This window comes from Cupressus sempervirens, chromosome 8 (genome assembly GCF_028749045.1).
Source record: "Cupressus sempervirens isolate cs-2001-9-10 chromosome 8, ASM2874904v1, whole genome shotgun sequence".
In the NCBI taxonomy this organism is placed as follows: Eukaryota; Viridiplantae; Streptophyta; class Pinopsida; order Cupressales; family Cupressaceae; genus Cupressus; species Cupressus sempervirens.
The window spans coordinates 117,274,030-117,289,819 of NC_143125.1; the positions used below are offsets into that span (position 1 = coordinate 117,274,030).

General features: G+C 36.0%; 1 protein-coding gene across 1 annotated transcript in view; it reads right to left on the minus strand.

The window, feature by feature from the left end:
- LOC149541868 (transcription factor bHLH155-like) overlaps nucleotides 1-15,790 on the minus strand; it is a 166,575-nt gene that overhangs the window by 94,070 nt on the left and 56,715 nt on the right. The window contains exons 4-5 of the mRNA XM_089796945.1: nucleotides 1,750-1,791; nucleotides 1,549-1,608 (exon numbers count right to left, since the gene is read on the minus strand). Of these exons, the coding sequence (XP_089653071.1) occupies nucleotides 1,549-1,608; nucleotides 1,750-1,791 (102 nt within the window). The remainder of the gene's footprint in view (nucleotides 1-1,548; nucleotides 1,609-1,749; nucleotides 1,792-15,790) is intronic.

The following is a 15,790-nucleotide window of genomic DNA, read 5'->3' on the forward strand; positions in this document are numbered from 1 at the left end:
AAGGCAGAGCTGCTTAAGTTTTCTATCAAATGGATCAGTATTCTTAATAGATATAGCATGTGTATGTTTCTATATGCAAAATCATTTATTATGTAATACAACTGCACTTTCACCATACATTCAACACAACTTGATCTGAAATGGATTCTGAATATCATAATATTTAAATTTTTTATTTAATCAAGTTAATCATTTTTCCTTATTATTTTATGAGACTAAGAATAACTAAAGGCAGAAATGCCACCGCAGATGCAGGAGAAGAAGAAAAGGTGCATTGGAGCTTGAGGATGATTCAAAACTCCCAAGTCTCACACTATTCGTAAAATTCCTAGGTCACAAATTCAGCTTGTGACAAAGCCATACAAGTTTAAAATGGTATGAACCATCACGGAATAGGGTTACAAGAAGAGTTCATCTTGGTATGACACCATACCAGAGGACAAAATAACAGAAGCAGTGTACTTCTGACTCTTTGAAAGGGAGGTGTTTAGAATCCTTTGTATGATGTATAAGATCATCCCTTGAATAAGTATTATCCTAGAGAACATCAATGAGTGTTTTGGCCAGTTTCAACAAATAACAATAGGCGTTTCATGGATGTGTAAGGTAGAAGATTACTGCAAGGCTAAAACCAGCAGTTGAAAAATGTAGAATAAGCAAGTAATCCAAGATCCACGACAAGGCAGGCCAAATGAGCATCGTAGAATCGCTAGCAAAAGATACAATGGATTTGAAGTCTCCCACTGAACAATTGACTTGTGAAGACTTGCAAAATGATAGTTGATATGAGAAAGCATAGCTTCTTTGATTATTTTTTATCCCATCAAGTTTCTCCAGGGTATGTTCTTGTGTTAATTCAATGCAATTTTGTTAACCTGAGCATTTCAGAAAGCATAAGAATTGTATCTTCCAATTATAAGCATATTACTTGTTCATAACAGTAAATAAAAGTTTAAGTCAATCTTGCATAGATTGAAGCAGCAACAAATTGTCTCTGTTGCATTGTTGGTCTTGTTGAATAATGAAAGAGATGTGAAATCCAAGAGAAAGCAAGGTGGGAAAAGTATACGAGCATGTTCACAATGGCACCATCAATATATGATGTAGATATAAGACGTAGTGTTGCAATCTACTATCTGTTTAAGTACTTGGATAGTTGTTTCAGCAGCATGTAATCTTAGAACAGTATGTGGTAAGACCTTATTCACAAATTGTGCACTGGAATATCTAAAAAACTATGGATCACAACTGTCCCCAACAGTCCGTCAAATTGTTTTGTATATAAACATACCAAGTGACCATAAATCAAGCACTCACCTGAAAGGGTTTTATTTCATAATTCAACTAAGGCATACAATTTCTATGTCGTTGAACAATCAGAGGGATCTCCAAGCAAGTATTGTAAATCATTTAAATAGACAAAGAACAGGCACTAAACAAGTTACATAATAATGTTTAATGATTGTGTGAACCTGTTATTACAATACAATAAGTAGCAGCGTAAGAATATCGTACTCAAGTTCTATCTTAAAAGGATTGTTTTAGTACCGTTTGCATGGAACCAAGTTGCACCACACCATGTGGCACTACAGCCACAACAGCTACTGTCTGCAAGATAATGGTACAATGTATAAGGAAGAGATCACAGAATTCTTGTAAACCAATTATCAGAACAAAAATATCATATCTAATGGAGAGAAGAAAATACCACCCCACATTGTAGACATTTGAAAATCTGTTTACTCTCACCTTGATTCCACAGTCAAACTGACTCTGCCATCCAGTTGGACACTGTGATTTTACAAAAAGATAATTAGACAAATCAAATTGAGAAAAAAAAAATAATTTCTGATGATGGAAACTCGCATGAACTACTCTCCTAGAGAATATTATAAGCTTGACAGGACAGGTGTTGAGGAATCAATCTATGGGATAGCATTCAGTGGTCTCTGTGATATCGCCCATGATTTATAATGTTCCTTAAAATGCACAAAGAAAAAATGGAAAGAAACATGAATATATAAATTTTCATGAAATAAAATGTGTTGCCTATTTTAGCTTCTTTAGGAAACTGGTAGGACATCCAAATAACATTCTGATCCAAACATGAAAAAGTAATTGTTTCTCACTTTTGCAATGATGAACATTAGCATCAGCACATCCAACTTAATTCATGCCATTAGGATATGGTCAGCTATCCAAAAATAAAACCATCAGAAGCAGCATCTAGCATCTCATATACATCATAATAGCATCTGACTTTGCCATATAGAAAATTCTCTAGTCCTTAAGGCTATGAAGTCCTCTATCATGTAAGAAATAGATGATGCACAATTCATCTATATGGTGTGATTTATTACTCAAACTAGTCTAAGGCAGAGTGCTATTGATTACATCCATTACATGTTGAAAGTTGACTAGTACAAGCCAGTGTTCCATGGGAACGCGTCCCCTGCGATTTTGGGCTCATACCCGTTCCGGGGACAAAACAGGAATGTAGGGACGGATATTTGCCGTCTCCAAAGCCATCCCTAAAACTGTTGGCTGTCCCTGTGATTTTGGGCTCGTACCCGTCCCAGAGACAAAACGGGGACGCAGGGATGGATTTTTGCCGTCTCCAAAGCTGTCCCCAAAATTGCTGGCTGTCCCCTTTTTTCCAGCTAGTCAGGTAAAGGAAAAACACTAAATTTTTTCTTTTTGTGCGGGCTGTAGTTGTCTTAAAAACAATAAAAATATGCAAACCATATTTGGTCCACTACTAAAACACTAACTCTACTACTCATTTTAAGATTTGACGTACATGCCAAGAGGAAGGAAAAAAACATAGAGCAACAGCACCAGCAGGAGCAGTGATGAAAGATTGAAATTAGTATTTACTACTTAGTTGGACTTCTCTTTATTCCATTCTAATTTCATGCATGATACTTGGAGCCTTTAGGCATTTTTATTTTTGCTATATATGTATGTGATATTGATATAATGGAAGTACTCAGTATTTGTCATTTGATAATTTTCCATATATTGATCTTCTAAAATGTCTATGGTGAATGGTTTATCAATGTTATAATATGCATACTTGAATTTTGTTTCTCTATATAAAAAATTCCCTATGTTTTTAATCGCTGTCCCTTGAGGTCCCATCCCCTAAATGTTGGCTTTGATCTGTCCCCATCCTAGAAACTCCGTGGAGGTACAAGCAAATTGCACAGGTCAATTGTAAGTCAGTCAATGGCAAAACCCAAATGATTCACTACATGTCCATTAATTTGAATAGTCAACCTTGAAATCTCAACAATAAGTTTGAGTTATATCCATGGCTATATGGACTATGTAATCAGATAAAAGGCTTCCTTATAATTTCTTGTGGTGCTTTGTGTTCGCTCAAACAACCCAATAGATTTTAGAAGAATACAAGGTAATTAAAGAATTATACAATTGATAGAACAAACCGTATTAACCCATGCCTATTCTTTTATCTATTCATGTTGGTCATGTGACCACTTCATATTTGATTATTAAAATTATAAAAAAACCCTTAAAAACAAGAACATGAATTTTCTGACACATTAAAGATCAAGATTGCACTTTTGTTTCTTCACCCATCAAGATATGGGGACAAGTACATACACTTTAGATAGAATATCATTGTATTGAAAGACTAGGCCTACCAAGGATACATTCCTAGAAGTCTTACAACAATGAATACTTGTAATGTGCCCTTTTTGAATAAAATAATAATCATAATAATGTAGTGTGCCCGTCATAAAATAAATAATAAATTAGAACTTTGTTATAGGGCTGGTAGATTTAGCATATCTTGGACCCACTCTTATTTTAATTATTTTTGTAGGTGTTTGTCGTGTCTTTTGTCAATATGAAGTTTACGAAGTTTCTCTCAACAAGGTATATATGTCCATCAAGTTGAGTTGTTTAGGTATGCGATTTGGATTATTTCTTTGTACTACGAATTTATTGTTATTGTTCGGTATTGTTCCCTATTTCGGAAGTGGAAGATCTTCCCCATTTGGTTATTCCAGTTTCAATGGGATTCAACCCTCACCCTATTCTATCCTTTGTATTACTTACCTTTGCATCTAGCACATTTGGAGCACTATCTTTGTCTATGAATATACGTTTCTTGCATAATTATTGTACTGGCATTTATCTGTACGATTGGTGAATGTCTTGTCTTTATCATTAACTCCATTTGCACTGAGTTTGGCATCACTAAAGACCACACTCCAAGTCCACACTTCTATCTTCATCTGTTCAGCTAGCAAGTTCCCATCACCGTGCCCCTATTACCCTCCTCTGTATACCCCCCTTCGTACAACCTTGGTCATCCTTCTGTACGACCTCTTGGAATTCATCAAGCAGTCTCCAACACCACCATACCGTACGGCAACTACTACTCCATATGCCCATCATCCAACTTTCCACCGTACACCATCTTCACCTGTCGTACACCATCTGATGTATGGGCCACTATTGTACGTGTTATTGTCCCTTCTACCATACGATAATCCTTCTTTTCTCCATACAAGCTACCCCTATCTTCTCCATCACATTATGGTGACACAACCATACAGCCACCTCCACATTACCGTACAAAGCAGTAACAAATCCATTTGACTCCATCTTACAAAGAATACCAAATGGGGGACATTACAAATAATTAAAGATAAATAATAATGAAATAATAAAATATTTAATTACATGTTAAGTCAGCAGCACTATCAATAAGTATTAGTGATGAGTATTCTAATGGTTCCATGTGGGGAATCAAGGAATATTGAATAAGAAACATTATATACAACAATACTTATAATAGTTGATCAGATACAATGATCCAATATAAGAACACAATATATCGTAGAAGATGATTAACATTAGCTGATTTTTAGAGTTGAGAGTGCATTCGGGATATTCAGGAGAATAAGTCAATGCCACATATAGATTTCAATGATTAACACATGCTAAACAGAACATGATATATTGCTTTGCTAAAGGTGTTAGGAATGTTCGATTGGTATCTCCATAATAGACTACTTCTACAGTTAAAATGCATCAATAATATGTTGATTATGTTCAAGTCAATGAGGTGACATAAACTGCCTATACCATCACGAGTGAAGTATGTAGAAGGCAAAAAAACGATATGCCAAACAACATTATCAATTATAATCTAACAAGTATAACTTGTCTGTGACCCTAACTAGAGAGCAGCAATTGACTTTTGATATCAAAGGAATTGTTGATAAGTAGGAGATATTTTCCACAACAAGTCAAACTGTGATATTACTGTCGAGATTCAACTATGTAGTTTTTGAGTCAGACTTATTGACCCATGTTTCATTTGTAGTGATTCACATGAACCCATCTCTCATGATAATGAATGGAACACTTAGCACTCATTGTATCTAGGTGATGCTCACAAAGGTGAAGAATAACTAATAAATTTTCTATTAAGAGAGACAGCTATTAGGATAAAGGATTAATTGGCTAGTCATGAAGAGCAGTTTCCATTGTTCGTGAAAATATGCACCTCTTCTAATTGGTAGGTATAAAAAGAAATTCCATCAAACACATGGGGGCATTGAAGGATCAATATACCATTGAGGTGGATGATTGAAAGGATCAGAAAATTTATTATTTATTTCTTATAGAAGGAATCAGAAATTGTATAATGTATTTGGTTCTCATCATTGAATATTGAGACCAAGAAAATCATTGACCTAGGCAGGCTGTAGCTTATCTATGCAATAATTATTGAATTCACAATATATTATATTTGAATTAGGGTAAAGAACAACATGGTCTAATATATATTTTATACATCTGATAATAATAAAGAAATCAGAATTATATATATGTTATACTTTACATAGGTGTGTATATACATATTCAAATACTAAGTTAATAATATATATTCAGCCAATCCCTTAATCACTTGTTAAATTGTTAAGAGAATAGGATGGTGTTGTGTAGGAAGAGATGGAATAAAACCTCAAAATGTAGGAGGAAACTCCCAAGATGCAATAAGGACGGGGTCCAAAAGCTTTGAGCAAGTCTACTTGTAGATTGATGTCAAGTGCCTTATTACAAGTAAATCCTCATCCTTCTTAAGGTTATTGATTAGGAGAGAAGTAAGGAATTAGGGCTTAAGTATCTATTATAAATCAGTGACCGACTTAAATGCATAGTGATGCATATTGGTCATTGGGAGTTGGTATTCTCCTAGTAGGGAACATTACAAATTGTCCTTTCCAAATGCAATCCAAATTCTAGTTGGGAGTTTTAGGGTAAATAAAAAAAGGTTCCAATAGGGGACACCACAATTGGTATTAAAACTTCGATCCTAGCATCACACAAGCTAAAAGATGAACCCAAGGATTTTAGTCAATATGAAGGAGCCTAACCATGTATGTATTGTGCGTATACTTTGTGTATGCTTTGTGTCTTCGTGCTTATGTGTATACTTTGTGTATGTTTTGTGTCTTCATGCATTTATGTGTATACTTTGCACATGCTTCATACCTTCATTTATTCATGTGCATTTTCAAATGTATGCTCCATGTGTGGTTCTATTTTTTGGGTTGATCCAGAATAAGAAAATAAATAGAGGGAACTCAAATACATTAATTTATTAACAAACGTTGGTAAATCCAAATCAATTTTGGCCATGATTCTTGTCTTTAGAAGATGAGAGAACTCATCTTAAAATTGCAAACCTTGCAAATTCTCAATGCAATGGTTAATATCAAAGTTGGACAACAAGAGCGACCTGCATTGAAAGACTTGTATAGCAATTGGCATTGCTTGAGGAAAACCAATTTTGGAGAAGGGTGGACTGTATTGTCCTAAACTAGGGTTTGCATTGCAAATGAGAATGACAATTTGTAACATTCCCTACTAGAAGAATGTCAATTCCCAACATACATCGCTATGCATTTAAATAAAGAACTAATCATTGATCCATCATTCATACTTAAGTCGTAGTCCCTCACTTCTCTCCTAATTAGTAGCTTTAAGGATGGGGATTTACTTGTCATAGGGAACTTGACTCCAATCTACAAGTAGGCTCCCTCAAGGCTTCAAGATCCTGTCCCTATTCCATCTTGGAAGTTTCCTAGTACATCGTGAGGTTTTACTCTACCTCTTCCAACACAACACCAACCCATCCTCTTAATGTATTAGCGAGTGATCAAAGAATTGGCTAAGAATTTAGATATATATTGTTTTGTAAATTAGTATTTAACTAATAGACACATTACAGCATTTTCTGTCATACAATGCTTGCTAGCATTACAGTATGATTATTTCCTATGATGAATACATGTGATATATATGTATTAATTTCTGATCTCTTACTCAGATATATTATATACTCTTATTCTAAGAGCTCTATTCAAGGTGCCGAGATTAAAGACATTAAGGAGATGCAAGGTAAACTCCTTAGCTTCCATAATGAACTGAAAAGCAACACAGAGACAATTAAAATCATGGGCTGAAGTCTACAATAACGAAAAGCAACAATTGTAATGACTTCCTTTGGCTGGTGTTGAGGAGCTAGTTCAGTCCAAGTTTTCTATTGAACAGGCACGGTGGTCTAGGGAACTTAATCTAAAAGTTTGTGGCCTCCCATCTTCCACCACTGATCCAGGTGATAAGACATATGCCTTCCTTCATGAGTAGCTAGAGCTTTATGAGATTTACATTGATAAGGCATGGATTAGGTATGACTCCGCACTTTTTATCAAATTTCTTAATGCTTCGAATAGGCTGTGAGTTCTAAGGGCTCGCAGAAAACTCTTCCCTTTGTCTTCTAAAATCTATCTCAATGAGGATCTTACCAAATCACAGGTTACTGAGCTTAAACATGCCTAAACTCTAGTTGCAACAGCCCACCTTGATGGTTAATGGGCGGTTATTTGCAATCTTTAGGCAATTATTAGAAATAGTCCTCCACCTAGTTGGGAATCCAGATCGCCCCCCCAGGCCAAATGATGCTCACTGGGTTAGGATGAGATGGAGGAATCCAGTGACTCCTTGATTGTTCACTGCTAGAATGGGAATGGCACTCTGGTCTTTACCTGGTCTTTTTATGGATGTCATTAGTACTGCAGATGTTGTACTTGTTATTGAGATATATGAGAGTTTGACCTGTCCTTTTCCCAATATTCATGGCTTTTGGTTCACCGTGATGACATCAAGTTCTCTAGGCGTGTCAGAGGTTCACATGGAGTCACTTGCCTCATCCACGATCGCCTCGTCAACATGACGACTATAATGCATTCTGACAACCTGGCTAGATTCATGTGGCTCTGTATCAAGGGCAGGTTGGATAAAGATCTTTTCATTGCGGTTTGTTATTTTCCGCTAGCTACTTCTCCATATGCGGTTCATAGTCCCAGGGGTGATCCTTTTGGTGACCTTAACGATTGGATTGGTGGGTTCTCTTTTTTGGGGAACTTGGTTATTTTAGGGAGCTTCAACACTCATATCAGAGATCTTCAGGTCCCTTTTCATGATTGGTGTACTGACTCCTTATGTACCTCTAAGTTTGACATGGATACGATTGGTTTACAACATTTCTCTAATAACAACGATGGCCCCCTGACACGGAATGTAAATCACCTCCTTCATCTTTGTGAGTCTTTTGCTCACATGGTTCTAAACGGGCTCCCTTGCTTTAATAGCTTTGGGTTTACTTTTTGGCCCCATTGCGGTGGGGCTAGTGTCGTTTACTATACCCTTCCTTCATCCCCTTCATTAGTGGCTTCTTTGTTTCCCGCCTTTCATTGGCTAACCATTCCTTCCTTAGTCTCACCTTTCGTGCCCCTCAATACTGAGCTAGAGGAGGGCACTAAGAACATCATGATTACACCTTTTCGACACCCAAAGCGGCTTAAGGATGAGATTGGGTAGACTCTATAGGAGCTGTTGGATATGGGACACTTCAGTACAAGTAAATCTCCCTTTGCTTCTTCTGTTGCACTAGTGAAGAAGGATGGCACATTAAGGATTTGTATAGATTACCGAATGCTTAATAAGAGGACTATTAAGAATTGGTATCCCTCAAATTGATGAGCTCATTTCTGAAATGCATGGAGTGAAGTGTTTCTCTAAGATTGATTTGAGATTGGGTTATCATCAAATCCATGTTAGAGAGAAGAATCTAGAGAAGACTGCTTCCAGGTGTCATTGTGAACATTTTGAGTTCCTAGTCATAGCATTTGGTTTGACGAATGCTCCTACCACTAATCAGTCTACTATGAATAGGGTGTTTAATAGTCATCTTCAAAGATTCGAGTTGGTGTTCTTCGACAGCATTCTAATTTATAGTAAGACTTTGGATGACCATGTTGCTCATCTTGATACAGTTCTACATATTTTGGATAGGGCTTCATTGTACACAAAGTGTGCACTTGGTATGATAGAGATGCTTTATTTGGGACATATTATTAATGCAGAGGGCGTTCGTGTGGATCCAGATAAGATTCATGCTATCTTAGAGTGGCCTACTCCTGAGAACCTGACACAATTGAGAGGGTTCTTTCAACTTTGTGCTTTCTACCACAGGTCTATGGGAGGTTTCCCGAGACATGTAGCTCCCCTTACGAATCAAATTCATAAGGGTGCCTTTCGATGGACTCCCCAAAGTTCGAGGTTACCATGACTTCATGCCCTATTTTAGCTTTGCCAAAAAATTTGAGGCCATTTGATTTGCACTATGATGCCTCAAGAGAGGGTATTGGAGCAATATTGTCCCAAGATCGTCATCCCATAGCTTTTAAGAACAGGAAGCTACAAGGTCCTAAGAGATCATTCAATATCTATGATAAGGAGATGTTGGTCATTATGCATGCTTTGGCCAAGTTCAAACAGTACCTAGTAGGCAGAAAAATTTGTATTAAGACAATGAGATTTGAATGAGAGACAACAAAAGTGGGTCAATGAGTTATAGTCTTATGATTTCGACATTTCCTATATTAAGGGGACACAGAATGTTGTTTCTCATACCCTTTCTAGGAGACCACTATTATGCTTGGTTACTGAGATTTTTGAGGATTGGAGGCACATGATCATTGATGAGTATGTTAGGGATCAGTGAGTGGATTGTATTGCTGATGGAAGTATTCAAGATAGCAGTTATACCCTTGCAAATGAGTTAATAATTTACAAGGGAAGGATTTATTTAGTTCCAAGATCAGGTGTCTGTGACATCATTCTTCGAGCCTTTCACTATTCTCTTATGACTAGTCATCTCGGGTTCTTTAGGATATACAAGTAGGTACGGGAGAGGTTTACTTGGAAGGGCTTGAAGATAGATGTGAGTATTATGTTCAAGAGTGTTCTATCTATCAGTAGAACAAACGTGAGCACACTTACCCTGCAAGGTTGCTGCAACCATTTCCCATTCCTGAGTAGAAGTGCGAGAGTATATCTATGGACTTCATTATGGGCTTGCCTAAAGCCCAGGCAAGGGATTGCATTTATGTGGTAGCGGACTGACTAGTATGCTCACTTTTTCCCTATTATTACTACATATTTAGTTGTGTCATTGTTGAGTTGTTCTTCCGAGAGCTGTTCAGGTTGCATGGTTTGCCCCAAACTAAGTGAGCGACCATGATAGTAGATTTATGAGTCACTTCTGGCAAGAGGTTTTTAGATTGTGTGAGACGGAGTTGATTTTAAGTACCAGTTACCACCCCAGATTGACAGTCAAATTGGAATTGTGAATAAGTGGGTGGAGGGCTATCAACGAACCCATATTTCTTCTCAGCAGAGAGCTTCGGTGAAGAGGATCCATTTGTGCAAGTATCGTTATAACTTATAACTCCACTCACCATATGACTATACAAATGTCACCCTTCAGAGCTCTGTATGGATACAATCCCTTGAGCTTCATGGATTTGATGTGCACCGACAATAGAGTGCCCAACACAAGCATTATGTTACAGGATAGTCAGGACATTATGGAGTCATTGAGACATAATCAGAGGGCACAAAATCAGCAGAAGAATTATGTTGATCACAAGAGGACATATCGCTCCTTTCAGGTGGGCAATATGGCTTATTTGATGTTGCATCCATACAAACAATCTTCCATCAGGAAGAGTGGAGCTAAGAAGCTCAAGCCTCAATACTATGGACCATTCTATGTGGTGAGGAGTGTTGGTGAGGTGGCTTATGAGCTAGATTTGCTTGATGATAACAAGGTACATAATGTTGGTCCCAACTAGTACTGAGAGGGGGAGGTGACTCAATACGACCTTTTCTACCGGTTATAACAACAACCTTGTCCACAAACCTTGTTGCTAGTCCTTTAACAAGTAAACAATAATGAATGCAATACAGTAGAACCATAAAAGATCACACAAAAAATCCTACATTAATGACACAAATATTTTAATGTAAAAACCCTAGTGTGAAGGTAGAAACTGCGATGGGACTAATATACCCACTAGCCTTTCCTTGCAAGTAAAAGAGTTTAGGGTTTAGGCTTACATATGTTCCTTCTGAAAACTCATCCTGTTAGGAATGAGCCTAATTTGTTAGGATTACAACAGCCTATTAAGGCTACTTCGCTAGAGGATTTCGATAACTTTCTGAGAGATACCTTGATAGAGGATTTCAAAAACTTATTACATGCTTGCTCTATTAGAGGCTTACAATAGTTGCAATGGTAAGAAAGAAAACTAAAGATTAGATTTAAGAATATGACACACCTTGCCTTGTAGATCCACTGTGATAACCCCCAAAGATACTCTGATCTCCTACCTCTGTTTTGGCTTTACTTAGTGAATGATCTCTATTCACTTCCTTGTTCTCGTGCTTGAGCACCAGTTTGCTGTTAGCACATTGGTCTATCTTTTTTCTCTCGTATGTCTTGTTGTCCTACATTTTGCAATCACAAAATGTTAGTAATAGCACTAAACTTTTCCAAGCGAGTTTCACGTTTCTCTAAGCTTGAATTTGATATTTAATTGTTTAATGTTGATCAATTGATCCAATTTCAATTCAAATATCAAATTGTTTTACTAAAGGTCTTCGTCAAATCTTTTTCGTTTTGCTTTCTGTCGATCCTTTGCTTGATTTTTGAAGCTTTCATTGTCTATTATTCTCTTTTAAGTTTGCATTTGCTTGTTTTTAGTCCTTTGGTTTTGCTCATATCATGCCTTTCATTTTTCCCTTCAATTCGATCTAACCTAGAGGTCAATCAGAGTTGTCAATCAAGAGTTATGTCCATTTTAGTGCCTCAAAAGTGGACATTTTAGGTGCTACAGCATGAATTAAAAATATGATGTTATATTTTCAAATTGACATTCATTTTTTGAAAAAAAAAACATTATATTTACTTTTTGTTATGTTTTTAAGTAACTTTTACTTTAAATTTATAACTTAACGTGACTATAGTGCATTTTATGTTATAATTTTAAGTTGAGTTATTTTTAAATTTTTCACTTAAAGTAACTATATAACTATATAGTTTCATTTTAATTTTTTATTTTAAAAATCAAATGCTTATTTAAATGTTACTTTAAAATGATGTAAAGTGACTATAGTGCACTCTATGTTATAATTTTAAGTTGAGTTACTTTTTAATTTTTCACTTAAAGTAACTATATAACTATATAGTTTCATTTTAATTTTTGGTTTTAAAAATCAAATACTTATTTAAATGTTATTTTAAAATGATGTTTATGTATTATATTTCATAATATAATTAATAAATATTGTTTTTGACCCATTTTGTAACATTTTTATAGGTTTCCTAGGCAAGGCATAAGCAAAAATCTTATAGATTCAGAGTTGAAGAGGTGGAGGAGGAGAGCTCTGAGAACAATGAAAGGGAGAGGGAGGAGAAGAATAACTCTGACTCCAAGAGAGAAAAAGGGAAAGAGGAGGTAGGAAAAAGTGAGAATTCTGCCGACAATTCTATTGATAATGTCGAGATATCTGTTGGAAATACTCAGGTGTTAGCTGGAAATGCCATAACTATGGAGACTACCATGTTTCAGCCAGCTTCACCCTACAACCCATTACCTTCTGTGAAGATAGTAGCAAAGTGGATACCTCCCCCATTACCATTTCCTCCCCAGTCAAAGAAAATCCCAAGGTCTTTACTAATCCAAAGGTTTTACAGGTTGATAACCAGGCGGAAAAAGCTAAAGAGGAAGTTAAAAAGGAGGGAACTAAAAACAAACAGAAGTTCAAAGAGAAAAAGGGGGCAATTGCCCAACTGGATCAAAGGGTTAAAATTTTAAAGGAAGGATTCTTCACCTTCTCTAAATTTTTCCTAAAAGTCACTCATGCTGCTGCCACCACCCTCCAAATGCTAGCGCAAGAGAAAGAAGAAACAAGGTTGGATATGGAAGATCATAAGCTCCTCTTTAAGTTTCTTGCTGATGATTGGGCTCGAGTTTTATTGGTTGGGAAGGGAAAAGAAAAAACAGAAAAATAAGTATATAGTTTTAAGGGATCACTAGATCTTAGTTGTTTTATGTTATTATGCTATTACTTGGTTTGCTGGTATCCAACTGTTACTCAGTCTTGGGTTGGCTTGACTATGCCAATAGTTTTGATTATGAACTTAAGTAGTATGGTTAACTCTATAGACTTTTGCTTTAGATTAGTTGTTTTTGTTCATAGTAGTATGCTGGTTAATAGTTTGGGTAGAATTATAGTGGTTAAGTTACTTCTTGTTTTGTTTATGTTTCAGTGATGTTCTCTGTTGGTTTCTGCTGGTGATGTGCTGGTTACTAGCCTTTTGGTTGTAAGGGCCGACCCCTTGTTTTTTATCACTTTTAATTTCAAAACCATTTTTGTAGTTTTAAGTGAATTAAATGACTTAAAGTCTTCATAAGTGGACATTTTATATGCAATAACATGTAAAAATCATTCAAAAGTGGACTTTTTACATGCCATTGCATATAAAGTTTACTTTGGTGGACCTTTTTTATGTCATTACATCAAAAGATTTATCACAAGTGGACCTTTTTGATGCTATGACATGAAAAGTGAAGTTTTCATGTCTTTGCATCTTAAAAGTGAGATGTAACTTAAAATATGCAAGTGACCCAAAAAGGTCTGATTTTGATGACTTGCATGTTTTAAAACATGTTATGGACCCAAAAAGGTTCAATTTTACTTGGTTGCATATTTTAAAACATGGCATGCACCTAAAAAGGTCTGATTTTGAAGGAAAGCATGTTTTAAAATATGCTATGTATCCCAAAAAGTCCGATTTTGAAAGGAAAACATGCATTTGGCCTCCAAGAATCCGATTTTGCTCATAACTTGTGATTTATTTGTGGATTTGTATGAAATCTTCTCCATTGAAGACGTTTTTCCTTGGTAATGATTTTCTTTGCATCAAAAATGGTTTTGGCATGCTGAAAATTGTTTTTTGGAACTCAATCTTAAGCCAAATTTTTGAAAAAAACTCCAAATACCTTCATTTTTGCTCATAACTCGAGTTTTTCTCAATGGATTTGCATGGGATTTGTTCCATTTGAAACATTTTTGGATGGAAATGAGTTTCCTTGCTTCTAAAATGGATTCATTTACCTCAAAGACATTTTTGAAACTTTCATAATGGATCATGTTTTTGGAAAAATCTACAAAAAAATTCATTTTTAATGCATGTTTTCCCTCCTAACCAAATTGATTTGGCATCTTTTGGGGATTACATTGCATTTTAGTTCATGTTTTGAGGTTTAATGATCAAAACGTTTTGATCTTACAACATGAGAAAAAATGTCTTTTACAAAAAATGTCTTGCAAGCATGGACCTTCAAAAGCATTGGATCTTGGAGTGTTTTTAGGGCACATTTTGGCATTTTCTAACAAGAATCCCTTGTTTGCTGCCCTCTCCCATTTGAATTTGCAAAGTTGGGAAAGGTCTTTGTAGTCGGTAAGTAATTGTAATGAGCCGACGGGTAGGATAGTAAATATTATTTGTTATGTGGCCGACTTGTGCCCGATGGGTTCCTTTGGGAACCTTCCAAAAGGCCCTTCAGTGAGTATTTATACCCCCTTCGAGAAGCATTGTAATCATGTCATATCATCGAGCATAATGTACTGTTTTGGCATATGTGAATAAAGGAAGAAGTTATGCTATTCTTATCTTCTATTTCCATCTATTGTCTGTGCACATCAATCAATTAATCTATGTGGTAAACATTTGAGCGATCTGAGAGCACAAACCCGTCCCCCTACATTGCATTTTGGTCATTCCTTGCACAATTTTGTTGTATCGTCATCAGGAGACGACTGATTTTTTTGGGGGGGATGATGTAGTCGGTAAATAATTGTAATGAGCCGACGGGTAGGATACTATATATTATTTGTTATGTGGCCGACTTGTGCCCAATGGGTTCCTTTGGGAACCTTTCGAAAGGCCCTTCGATGAGTATTTATACTCCCTTCGGGAAGCATTGTAATCATGTCATATCATCGAGCATAATGTACTATTTTGGCATATGCGAATAAAAGAAGAAGTTCTTCTATTCTTGTCTGCTATTTTGTTCTATTATCTGTATGTATTGTTTTCTTTACCCAGTGTGGTAAACAGTCTTACCATTTTTGAAGAATTTTCCAAACATTGGACCATCTTTTTCCTTCATATTTAGCACTCAATTTTCATGTAAGTGGACTTCTTCCTCCTTGCTATTTAATTCATGCTTATCTTGCTGATTTTATGCATGAAATTACTTGATGGTTTCCATTTGTGAAAATCTTTTCCATGGAAAGTGCATTTTTCTTTTAAATATGAAGTTTTTAT